Source organism: Molothrus ater, chromosome 10, assembly GCF_012460135.2.
Source record: "Molothrus ater isolate BHLD 08-10-18 breed brown headed cowbird chromosome 10, BPBGC_Mater_1.1, whole genome shotgun sequence".
In the NCBI taxonomy this organism is placed as follows: domain Eukaryota; kingdom Metazoa; phylum Chordata; class Aves; order Passeriformes; family Icteridae; genus Molothrus; species Molothrus ater.
Window position 1 is genome coordinate 23,928,516 of NC_050487.2, and position 12,015 is coordinate 23,940,530.

The window sequence follows — 12,015 nt, forward strand, 5'->3', positions numbered from 1 at the left end:
TCCCCAGTGACCTTGCCCCAGTCAATCATTATTACCCCCCTGTTTATACACTTGGGATTCCAGGAGCCTTTTTAAGTTCCGAGTTGTGCCACAATCTCGTGTTTCAGCTGCTTATCACCCACATGATCCCAAAAATCTCTTTTCCTGGCAGCCTGCTGTTCCAGGAGAGGACACAAAAGTTTGCTTTATTCTGGATTAGTTTTATAAAACCAGGAATGTGGCTTGTGCGAGTGTTTTCCTGACTGGGGAATGGGAAATAATTGGGATTTCGTGGATCACACCTGTGTCCCTGCAGTGTCACCCTGTCCCTGCTGGGCACAGGGAGAACAGGATTCATCCTTTTTCCATCCCAGCTCTTGTTGGCTTCCTTGCTCCTGGTTCCAGCTTTCCTGGCTGCTCCAGCTCATTATCCAGGTCACTACAGCGGATTTTTCAAACCCAAAGGGGAGGGCAGGACCTCAGAAAATCACCATAATTGCATTGAACCAGAGCTGATGGAATCTGCAGAAATTTTAATTTCTGAAGGAAAGGGGGATTGCACCTTTTCCCTGTTAACCCTTTGTGTGCAGGGCCTGTCCCAGGTGTGGAAGGGACAGAGCCAGGTCCCATTGGTGTCTCCATTCCTGGCTCTCTCTGGGAGAGCTGCTGGGATGAGCCCTGAGGCTCCCCAGCTCCTCTTCCTCACCCCAGAAGGTTTGATCTCATCTCCTCGCAGCTCTGGGTGTAACTCCTGCCTAATTATTCATGGGATTTCTTAGTAGAGAACTTTTTAAGGTCAGACTTCAATGGAAACCTGAGGGTTGTTCCCACCATTGGATTTATCTGGTGTAGGAAGAGCCTTATCAGAGCCCCAAGGGACAGCATCTCCTGCTCCAGGAGCTCTCCTGCTTCCCTCCGGGGATTTCTGGCTGGGGAAGGCAAAATGAGAATATTTTCTACATTGACACTCTGCTGTTATTTTAAATTTCTGTGTGTGTTTGCTGCTTGCTGAGCTTTGGGGTTGTGCTGGAATCACAGAAATATTCCACTTAGAGGTGCTGGGAAGAGTGGGAGACAGGCTTGGGACCAGCTGGTGAGCACTGCCGACATTCTAAGCAGCTGAAAACTGATTTATTTTATTTTTATTTTTTTTGTCTCCTGTATAACTCACCCAGACTGAATCTTCCCAGTTCTTGGTTTGTGCTTGGCACAGAGTGGAGTCTCTAAATCAGGAGAGACCATTTAGGCTAAAATAAAATAAAATAAAATATTCCACTGCTCTCCCTGAGTGCTGGGAGGGAGAGAACAATGGCACAGAAAGATGAATGCTTCTTGCTCTTTAATTGAGTCTAATGGGCTATAAATACATTTTTCCCCTCAACTACAGGAGCAGAATGAAAGGCTTCTGGTAAAACTGGTTTTTCACTCTGAAAAACCCCTGCTCTTTGGAAAAGCTTCTGCACAGAGGCACCTGTGGAAATCCCCTGGAGCAGTTTGAAGGCCTTTTAATTCCTAATAAAAGCTTTCAGTTCAGGGGCTGCGCTGATGCAGGGCTGCAGAGTGGGAAATGTCATTTCAAGTTGAGTCATTTTGCAAACCTCCTTTTTTTTGGTTTTTTTCCCCTACCTTCAGTGTTAACTTGATGAGCTCAGTAAAATCCAAAATGCAGCATTTTGCTGTCTCAAAAAAGGCTTGGAAAACGAGCAGTTCAGCACCTGTGGAAATGCAGAGGGTTTATGACTGTGACCATCATTTTTAGGGTTATTGCTCTTCCTCTCTCTTCTGCCTGTTTATGCCAATATTAAAAATGATCCCTTTTGCCTGGATTTGATTACAGGGACATAAGAAAATGTTTCAGTTAATCCTGCTCGGGTGAAATATTCCTGACTGGCCCTCAAATGCAATCCCTGCTCGCAAAATTTAGGAAATAAATTGTAATTTGAGTTTTTCTGGCTTTTTCTACATTCTTACCTGGTAATGGCCAAGTCTTTTCAGGCATTTTAAAACCTTTTTTTTTTGTTCCAGACCTTCATTTCATATTCAGCTCATCTCTGCTAATAGTTCCACCCAATTAGCATCAAAATCAGGTGAAATCTTGACATTCCTATTTTTTTTTTTTTTTTTAGCACTTCAATCACACCTGTTTTGCTTTGTGCCTTTAACTAAACGGTTCCCTTTGGTAAATTCAAATATCACTCAGACACTGGTGTCCTTTCCTCGTGGGTGCTGGTCAGAATTTCTGTGCTTGAGCATCTCCCATTTTTGGGGCTCCATCCCCTCAAAGCATCTCCAGCTCCCTGCTTGGCAGAGCTGACAGAAATTGCACCCAACCCCTGCTTTGGGCCTCATTTCCCCACTAATTCTCATTTTTCTCCTCAAAGAGGCAATGATTGACTTTCTAATTAACATCCAGGGTTTGTGCACGTGCCATTTAGATGCTGATGCTTTTCTTTTTGCTGCAGGAATAATTCCTTTGCTCTCATTATTCCTGATATTTTTAATTTCGGGGGGGTGTGTGTGGTTGTCAGAGCAAATATTCAGGGTGGGATAACCCAGCCCAGCTGGGATTTGATATTTCCATATCAAATGGGGGAAATCTGGGGACTCCACAGCCTCTCAGGGCACTCTGACCAGAAAAAGAAGGTTTTTATCCAAGTTTTCGTGGAATTTCCTGCATTTCAGTCTGTGCCCGTTCAGGATAAACAGAAATTGTTGGCTTGGTGTGTTCACTTGGAAAATTGTCCTGTGACTTCTCCAATCTTTGGTGGAATAATTGATAAATAATTGATAAATCCAGAGGAATTGCACTCATTTGCTGGGGGGCGGGCACCTGCAAATGACTTGGAATTAATAAATCCAAGCACAGTTCTAAATATTTAATAAATCCAAGCACAATTCTAATATTGCACAGGGTGGACTAAAGGAAAATTTAGGGAAAAATTAAGGAAAATTAGAAAAATTAGAATTGAGGAAAATTAACCACAAATTCCTGAATTTGAGATAGAATAATCCCTGCACAATGTGCCTTCTGGCCCCGCTGGGGAAGAAGCAGCTCTTCAAATGCAACGTTCATTAATAATGAATTAATTCATTAATTACCCTGTGCTTGTGTGGGCAGTTCCTGTGGTTTCCCAGGAGAAATTCCCTGGTGCCACACGGGACCAGCGTGCAGGAATGTGGAGCAGGACCCCAGGGGTGTTTTGAGGCTGCACTTTAATCTCTGATTTAATCTCTGGTGTTGGCTTTGGAAAATGAAATTTAACCCCGGGGCAGAGGGGACTTGTGGGCACTCCCAAACCTGGGACGAGCAGCGTTCCCAAGGCTTTGCCCCTTGGAGAGGCATTTCCGCTGATTAATTAAAATTTGTTTGGGTGCTTCAGTGCCAAAAACGGCATTAAAAACAAACCAACTTTAACACAGGAATTAAAACAACTTTATTACCATTTATTTTTCTATTTTTCTACTCAAAAACTGGAGCACGGAGCCCTTGCCGCCGTGTCAGGGAGGGAAACTGAAAAAGCCCAAATTAAAGCTGTGCCAGAAAAAGGGAATTTCCATTCCCTGCGCCGGGGGATGCTCCAGGGAGGGCTGGAAATGGGGGCTCAGCCTGGGCTGGTCCCTGCAGCTGCTCCCAGAGGTTACTCCGAGGTTACTCCGAGGTTACTCTGAGGTTACTCCGAGGTTACTCCAAGGTTACTCCAAGGTTACTCTGAGGTTACTCTGAGGTTACTCCGGCTTTACACCAGCCCCAGCTCCAGCCCAACCCTGCCCTCTGCTGGGCCCGAGCAGGGAATCAAAGGGATTTTCATCAATTAATTAATTAATTAAAATGAATGCTCTGGGTTTGTGTGTGTCGGGATTTACGGGCTGGGGGTGTTCCGAGGGCAGGGCAGGGGATTCCACTTGTGCTTTAAATGGAAAAAAACAAAAAAAACGCATTAAATTTGATTCCACTCTGCCACGTGCTGCTTTCAAATTTAGAATAAAAATTTAGGATTAAAATTTAGGATAAAAAATATTAAGTTTGATTCTGCTCCACCACGCGGTGCTTTAAAATTTAGAATAAACACACTCAACTTTATATCACTTTGCTATGTGGTGTTTTAAAATTTAGAATAAACACACCCAATTTTATATCACTTTGCTATGTGGTGCTTTAAAATTTAGAATAAACACACTCAATTTTATATCACTTTGCTATGTGGTGCTTTAAAATTTAGAATAAACACAGCAAATTTGATTCCGCTTTGCCAATTGGTGCTTAAAAATTTAATATAAAAATTTAAAATAAAAAATTCAGAAGGAACACATTAAGTTTGATTCTGCTCCACCACGCGGTGCTTTAAAATTTAGAATAAACACATTAAATTTGGTTCCACTTTACCAATTGGGGCTTAAAAATCTAGAATAAAGATTTGGAATAAAAATTCAGAATAAACACATTAATTTTGATTTCACTCTCCCACTTTGTGCTTTAAAATTTAGAATAAAAATTTTGAATAAACACATTAAATTTTATATCGCTTTTCCACTTGGTGATTTAAAATCTAGAGTAAACACATTAAATTTGATTCTGCTTTGCCAATTGGTGCTTAAAAATTTAGAATAAAAATTTAGAATAAACACATTAAGTTTGATTCCAGTCTGTTACTTTGTGCTTTAAAATTTAGAATAAAAATTTAAAATAAACTCATTTAATTTGATTCCACTTTGCCAATTGGTGCTTTAAAATTTAGAATAAAAATTTAGAATAAACACATTAACTTTGATATCACTTTGCCACTTGGTGATTTAAAATCTAGAGTAAACACAATAAATTTGATTTTAAAATAAACTCATTTAATTTGATTCCACTTTGCCAATTGGTGCTTAAAAATTTGGAATAAAAATTTAGAATAAACACATTAAATTTGATTCCAGTCTGCCACTTTTGCTTTAAAATTTAGAACAAACACATGAAATTTGATTCTGCTTTACCAATTGGTGCTTAAAATTTTAAAATAAAAATTTAGAATAAACACATTAAATTTGATTCCGCTTTTGCCAATTGGTTACTTTAAAATTTAGAAGAAAAAAAAATTAAAATAAAAAATTCCGAATAAACACATTAAATTGGATTCCGCTTTACCAATTGGTTACTTTAAAATTTAGAATAAAAATCTAAAAGAAAACATTCAGAATAAACACGTTAAATTTGATTCCGCTTTACCAATCAGTGCTAAAAAATTTAGAATAAAAATTTAAACTAAAAAATTCAGAATAAACACGTTAAATTTGATTCCACTTTACCAATTGATGGTTAAAATTGTAGAATAAAAATTCAGAATAAAAATTCAGAATAAACACATTAAAATTGATTCCACTTTACCAATTGGTGCTTAAAATTCTAGAACAAAAATTCAGAATAAAAAATCAGAATAAACACATTAAATTTGATTCCACTTTACCAATTGGTGCTTAAAATTTTAGAATAAAAATTTAGAATAAATGCATTAAATTTGATTCCACTTTACCAATTGATGGTTAAAATTTTAGAATAAAACTTCAGAATAAAAATTCAGAATAAACACATTAAATTTGATTCCGCTTTACCAATTGGTGCTTTAAAATTTAGAATAAAAATCTAAAATAAAAAATTCTGAATAAACACATTAAATTTGATTCCACTTTACCAATTGGTGCTTAAAAATTTAGAATAAATTTTAAAATAAAATATTCAGAATAAACATGTAAAATTTGATTCCACTTTACCAATTGGTGCTTAAAATTTTAGAATAAAAATTCAGAATAAACACATTAAATTTGATTCTGCTTTTACCAATTGGTAACTTTAAAATTTAGAAGAAAAATAATTTAAAGTGAAATAATTCAGAATAAACACATTAAATTTGATTCCACTTTACCAATTGATGGTTAAAATTTTAGAATAAAAATTCAGAATAAAAAATTCCGAATAAACACGTTAAATTTGATTCCGCTTTTACCAATTGGTTCTTAAAAATTTAGAATAAAAATTTAAAGTAAAATATTCAGAATAAACACATTAAATTTGATTCCACTTTACCAATTGGTGCTTAAAATTTTAGAATAAAAATTTAGAATAAACACATTAAATTTGATTCCACTTTACCATTTGATGGTTAAAATTTTAGAATAAAAATTCAGAATAAAAATTCCGAATAAACACATTAAATTTGATTCCGCTTTACCAATTGGTTACTTTAAAATTTAGAATAAAAATTTCAAATAAAAAATTCCGAATAAACACATTAAATTTAATTTCACTTTTCTGCACTATAAAATTCCGATTAACGCGCCCCGAGCTGTGGGTGCGCAGCCCGGGGAGCGGCGGGGGCTCTCTGGGGGTGCCCATTCGGGCCAATTAACGCCGCTGTTAATTAACTCCGTGCAGTCGGCAGCGGAGTACGTGAAGGCGCGGCTGCCCGAGGTGCTGAAGCAGCACCTGCAGGACTACGAGCGGGACAAGGAGAACAGCGTGCTGTCCTACCAGAGCATCCTGGAGCAGCAGATCCTCTCCATCGACAGGGAGATGCTCGAGAAGCTCACCGTGTCCTACGATGAGGCAGGTACGGCTGCGCCTCAGAAATCTCATTTACCTGCCCCAAAAACGGCTCTTTTCCCCAAACCCCCTCAGTTTTTGTCATTGTTTTATGAAATGTTTGTCCCCTCCTCAAGTGGTTCCTCATAAATCTCATTTACTGCCCCAAAAATGGCTCTTTTCCCCAAACCCCCTCAATTTTTGTCATTGTTTTATGAAATGTTTGTCCCCATTGTAGTGGTTCCTCATAAATCTCATTTACTGCCCCAAAATCACTCTTTTCCCCAAACCTCCTCAATTTTTGTCATTGTTATATGAAATGTTTGTCCCCCCTGTAGTGGTTCCTCATAATTCTCATTTTCCTGCCCCAAAAGTCATTCTTTTCCCCAAACCCCTTCAGTTTTTGTCATTGTTTTTCTGAAATGTTTGTCCCCCTTGTAGTGGTTCCTCAGAAATCTCATTTACTGCCCCAAAAATGGCTCTTTTCCCCAAACCCCTTCAGGTTTTGTCATTGTTATATGAAATGTTTGTCCCCTCCTCGAGTGGTTCCTCAGAATTCTCATTTTACCGCCCCAAAAATGGATCATTTTCATCCTTCCCCAAACACCTTGTGCAGGTTCAGCTTTTGTCCTTGTTTTTCTGGAATGTTTGTCCCCCCCTGTAGTGGTTCCTCAGAATTCTCATTTACTGCCCCAAAAACGGCTCATTTCCCCAAACCCCCTCAATTTTTGTCATTGTTTTATGAAATGTTTGTCCCCTCCTCAAGTGGTTCCTCATAATTCTCATTTACTGCCCCAAAAATCACTCATTTCCCCAAACCCCTTCAGTTTTTGTCCTTGTTTTTCTGAAACGTTTGTCCCCCTTGTAGTGTTTCTTCATAATTTTCATTTTCCTGCCCCAAAAATCACTCTTTTCCCCAAACCCCCTCAATTTTTGTCATTGTTTTCTGAAATGTTTGTTCCTCCTGAAATGGTTCCTCACAATTCTCATTTTCCTGCCCCAAAAATGGCTCATTTCCCCAAACCCCTTGTGCAGATTGAGCCTTTCTTTGTGAAATGTTTGCTCCCTCCTGAAGTGGCTCCTTAGAATTTGTGTTTTTCTGCCCCAAAAATGGCTCGTTTTCAGTCCTTCCCCAAACACCTTGTGCAGGTTCAACTTTTGTCCTTGTTTTTCTGGAATGTTTGTTCCTCCTGAAATGGTTCCTCATAATTCTCATTTTCCTGCCCCAAAATCACTCTTTTCCCCAAACCCCCTCAATTTTTGTCATTGTTTTCTGAAATGTTTGTTCCTCCTGAAATGGTTCCTCGTAATTCTCATTTTTCTGCCCCAAAAATGGCTCATTTCCCCAAAAACCTTGTGTAGGTTGAGCTTTTCTCCTTGTTTTTGTGAAGTGTTTGTCCCTCCTCAAGTGGTTCCTCATAATTCTCATTTTCCTGCCCCAAAAATGGCTCATTTCCCCAAACTGCCTGTGCAGGTTGAGCTTTTTGTCCCCATTTTTTTTAATGTTTGTTCCTCCTCAAGTGGTTCCTCACAATTCTCATTTTCCTGCCCCAAAAATTGCTCGTTTTCAATCCTTCCCCAAACCCCTTCAATTTTTGTCCTTGCTTTTGTGGAATGTTTCTCCCTCCTCAAGTGGTTCCTTAGAATTCTCATTTTTCTGCCCCAAAAATGGATCATTTTCAGTCCTTCCCTGAACACCTTGAACTTTTGCCCTTGTTTTGTGAAATGTTTGTTCCTCCTCAAGTGGTTCCTCATAATTCTCATTTTTCTGCCCCAAAAATGGCTCATTTTCAGTCTTTCCCCAAACACCTTGTGCAGCTGCAACATTCATTCTCATTTTTATGAAATATTTGTTCCTCCTGAAGTGGTTCCTTAGAATTCTCATTTTCCTGCCCCAAAAATTGCTCATTTTCAGTCCCTCCCCAAACCCCTTGAACTTTTGCCCTCATTTTTGTGAAATGTTTGTTCCTCCTGAAATGACTCTTTATAATTCTCCTTTTACTGCCCCCAAAAAAATTATTCATTTTCAGTCTTTCCCCAACCCCCTTGTGCAGGTGGAGCTTTTATCCTCATTTTTTGTCAGCTTTTCTCCTCATTTTTGTGAATTGTTTGCTTTTCCTGTCCCAGGCTGGCTGGGGATGTCCCCCGTGGGTGCTGGCAGGAGCTGAGGGGACGCTCCTGCCAACGCTTTGTGCTCTGCTGTTAATTATTTTAATTATCTCCTGTGTCTCTCCATTGGCACCTCCTGGGTTTTGCTCTTTTTCTCCTTCGCAAATTCCTGATTTTTGGCCTTTCCCAGCTGGGGGTGGGCTGGGCAGGCACAAAAGGTGATTTTAACCCTGACACGAGGCCATGGGCAGCCAAACCCAGGCAGTTTTTGGGGGCTTTTGGAGCAGTGAACTCCCAGTTTGCAGATCTGGTACTTGCCCTGGCATTTTCTTTTCAAGCAGTCAGAAATGTCTCCCAGCTTTTAAATCCTTTTGTAAAATGCACCTCACACCAGGAGCTTGGCTCGTGGGCTCTCAAAGGGCAGCTGAGGTCAAATGAGGGTGCAGAACATTTCTTTCATCACATATGGCTTGCTTTTAATAATGCACAAAAAATAAGATTCAAAATTTGTGGCTTTCTGTCACCTCTGTTGATCTTTTCTCACACAGAATTTCCCAAAACCCTGTAACTTTTTTTTTCCCCTTAGTTTGGTCACTCCAGCTCCTCTCCGCTTATTTTCATTTAAAGGAGTTTGTTAGGGAGGAGAAAATGCAGGGAAATTACTGATTCCTGTCAGAAGGAAAAGAAAGCTTTTTCCTTTATGGAAATCTCAGGGTTTGTATGGCAAAAACAAAGATTAAAACTGCTTGAAACACATATTTGGGGATTTACCTCATCCAGCAAAAATCATGTGGAAATGAGAAGCTCCATAATAACTGGTTTAGAAGATTCCCAGCAGTACAGCTGTAAATGAAAGCCCAAAATTCCAGCTTGATCAGAGATGAAAACACAGCAGTGGAGCCCCTCACCCTCCTAATTGTGCCCCTTATTTATGAAAAGGCAGAAATGGCTCTACCTGCCCTTGGAACGAGAGCTGATTGTGAGCAGAGCCCAGAAAATGGGCAGTTAAATGTAATTACAGCAGCTGCTGGCGATCCTGGGTGCTCTTGGTGGTGCCATTTTCCCTTTTTTGGCTTTTTTCCCCAGCAAAATCAACTGAACGAGGAGCTCGAGCTGCTGCTGGGGCACAAAAAGTGAAGGAAACAATCCTTCAAAATTGGCAAAATACAAGTGCTGGCGGTGAAAGGGGAGCAGATGCAACTTTGTCTGGCAGGGGGCGACGTGAGGGATGCCCCAGAGCCCTCCTGGAGCCCTGCCAGGGTCTCATCCCTGCAGGAATGATCAGCAGCTGGAATTCCAGCAGCTGGAATTCCAGGGAAGCTGCCAGAGGAGGGACCTGGGGGGCTCCCACACTGATGGTGTGGGCAGGGAAGCACTTCCACACCTTTTCCAGCCTTTCCCATCCCTCCTGGAGGGAGCACTTTGCACCCCCAGGGAAATCCTTTCTCCCCAGGGATGAGTTCAGCTGCATCCATTTGCCAGAAGAAAGCTGAAATGCTCTGGGCTTGGCACCATTTTGGGTGTTAATTTGGCCTTTCTGGCAGCGTCCAGTGTTAATAAAGTGCAGCCTCGATGGACTCCACATCCCAATGTGGATCTTTCCCTCTTTTTGTGAATCTTTCCCTTCAGGAAATCAATCCATCAGAGCTACACATAAAATGAGTTTGTCTGGAAATAGTCAAGTGCTGGCAAGATTTTTTTTTTTTTTGTGAGGTTTGAGTAAGGAAGATTTAAAAAATGAAAGGAGGCCAAAAGTGACAGATGGGGACAAATCCTCTCCTAATCTGTAAATCCTTTAGCTTAAAAAGTGGCATTCTTGACTAGCTAAGGCTGGGGTAATTTTGTGCAAGAATATTTTCTCCCAACAAAGCTTGCTGGCTCTTAATCCCATTCCTTTGATTTACAGTATCCCTAAACATCCGAGGTGGTCAGTGCCTGATCTGTGGCAAATTTTGGTTATTTAAAGGAATTTTAGCATTTAATGCCAATGTTCCAGGGGATTCCAGCCTGCTGGGAGGTTCTGGAGGTGCTTTTGTCCTGTGGGAAATGGTTTTTTTCTTTAATGGATGGCCCTTCTTCCCCATGAGTTCTGAAAAAATTGAGTTTCATTATTGCACAACAAAAAAAGAGATGGAATTCATTTTTCCCTGCTGTCAAGCAGTCCTGGAGATATTGATATTTAGGGATTGCATCCAGAGCCAGAGCCAGCCCCAGAATGGGTTTTTTTAGCTGATATTTGCTGGTTTTGGGTGAGGGGGGCAGGGAAGGGGAAGATGGAAACTGGAAAGGAGATGGGAGATGGGAAATGGGAAATGTTCCTCCCACTTTAAGGTGGGCTCAGTGCTCTGGGGGTCACAGCTGGGACTCCCCAATCCTGGAAGTCCTTCCCACCTCAACCATCCTGGCATTCCATGACAGCAACACTTCCCTGCTGATCAGGACTATCCATTTCATGACAGAAATTTGATTTTTCCCCCCTGTGGTTCTGTGCCTCCCCCCGGTGTTCCTGCAGGCACCACGTGTCTGATCGCCCTCCTGTCCGACAAGGAGCTGACCGTGGCCAACGTGGGCGACTCCCGGGGCGTCCTCTGTGACAAGGATGGCAATGCCATCCCCCTGTCCCACGACCACAAGCCCTACCAGCTGAAGGAGAGGAAGAGGATTAAGAGAGCTGGTGAGTTGTTGGAAGGTGCAGCTTTTATTTGTCACTAAAATTGACATTTCCCCTGGAGAGGGTGGGAAGCGCCCGGCTGAGGCGGCAGCAGATCGAATCTCCTGTTCTCCACCCAAAATTCCAGTGGGATGTCCCAGGGCAGAGGTGGCAGCAGATCAAATTGGAGTTCATTGTCCCATTCCAGCTTTAGCCCCTGCAGTCCCACCCTGCTTGTTTTTCTCTCTCCAGCCCACGGGGTTTGTGCTCTTGGGCTGAGATTTGGATCATTTGTCCTTGGTGCCCAGCTGGAGCAGGAATTGTTTTGTCTCCCTGCTCTGTGCACAGAGCTCAGCATCCCCTCATGTGAAGCTCAGATCCACACACTAAAGCAGCACAGAATGGGAAAAACAGAAAAGCTCAAACCTGAGGCATCACCTCCCACATTCTGATCTCTGTAACCCCTCATGATGAAACTTTAGGGGGTCTGGCGGGAACCAGAAATCTCCTTGGATGTTCCAAAGAGCTCCTTGGATATTCCAAAGACCTGTTTAGATGTTCCATGAAAGAACAGCCTGGATGTTCCAGAGAGCTCCTTGGATGTTCCAAAGAGCTCCTTGGATGTTCCAAAGAGCAGCTTGGATTTTCCAAAGAAAGAGCTGCTAGGACGTTCCAGAGAGCAGCTTGGGCATCCCAAAGAGCAGCTTGGGCGTCCCAA

At 41.3% G+C, this 12,015-nt stretch overlaps 1 protein-coding gene across 1 annotated transcript in view; it reads left to right on the plus strand.

The window, feature by feature from the left end:
• PPM1L (protein phosphatase, Mg2+/Mn2+ dependent 1L) overlaps positions 1 to 12,015 on the plus strand; it is a 68,975-nt gene that overhangs the window by 49,180 nt on the left and 7,780 nt on the right. Inside the window, exons 2-3 of the mRNA XM_036389117.2 lie at positions 6,392 to 6,566; positions 11,160 to 11,321. Of these exons, the coding sequence (XP_036245010.1) occupies positions 6,392 to 6,566; positions 11,160 to 11,321 (337 nt within the window). The remainder of the gene's footprint in view (positions 1 to 6,391; positions 6,567 to 11,159; positions 11,322 to 12,015) is intronic.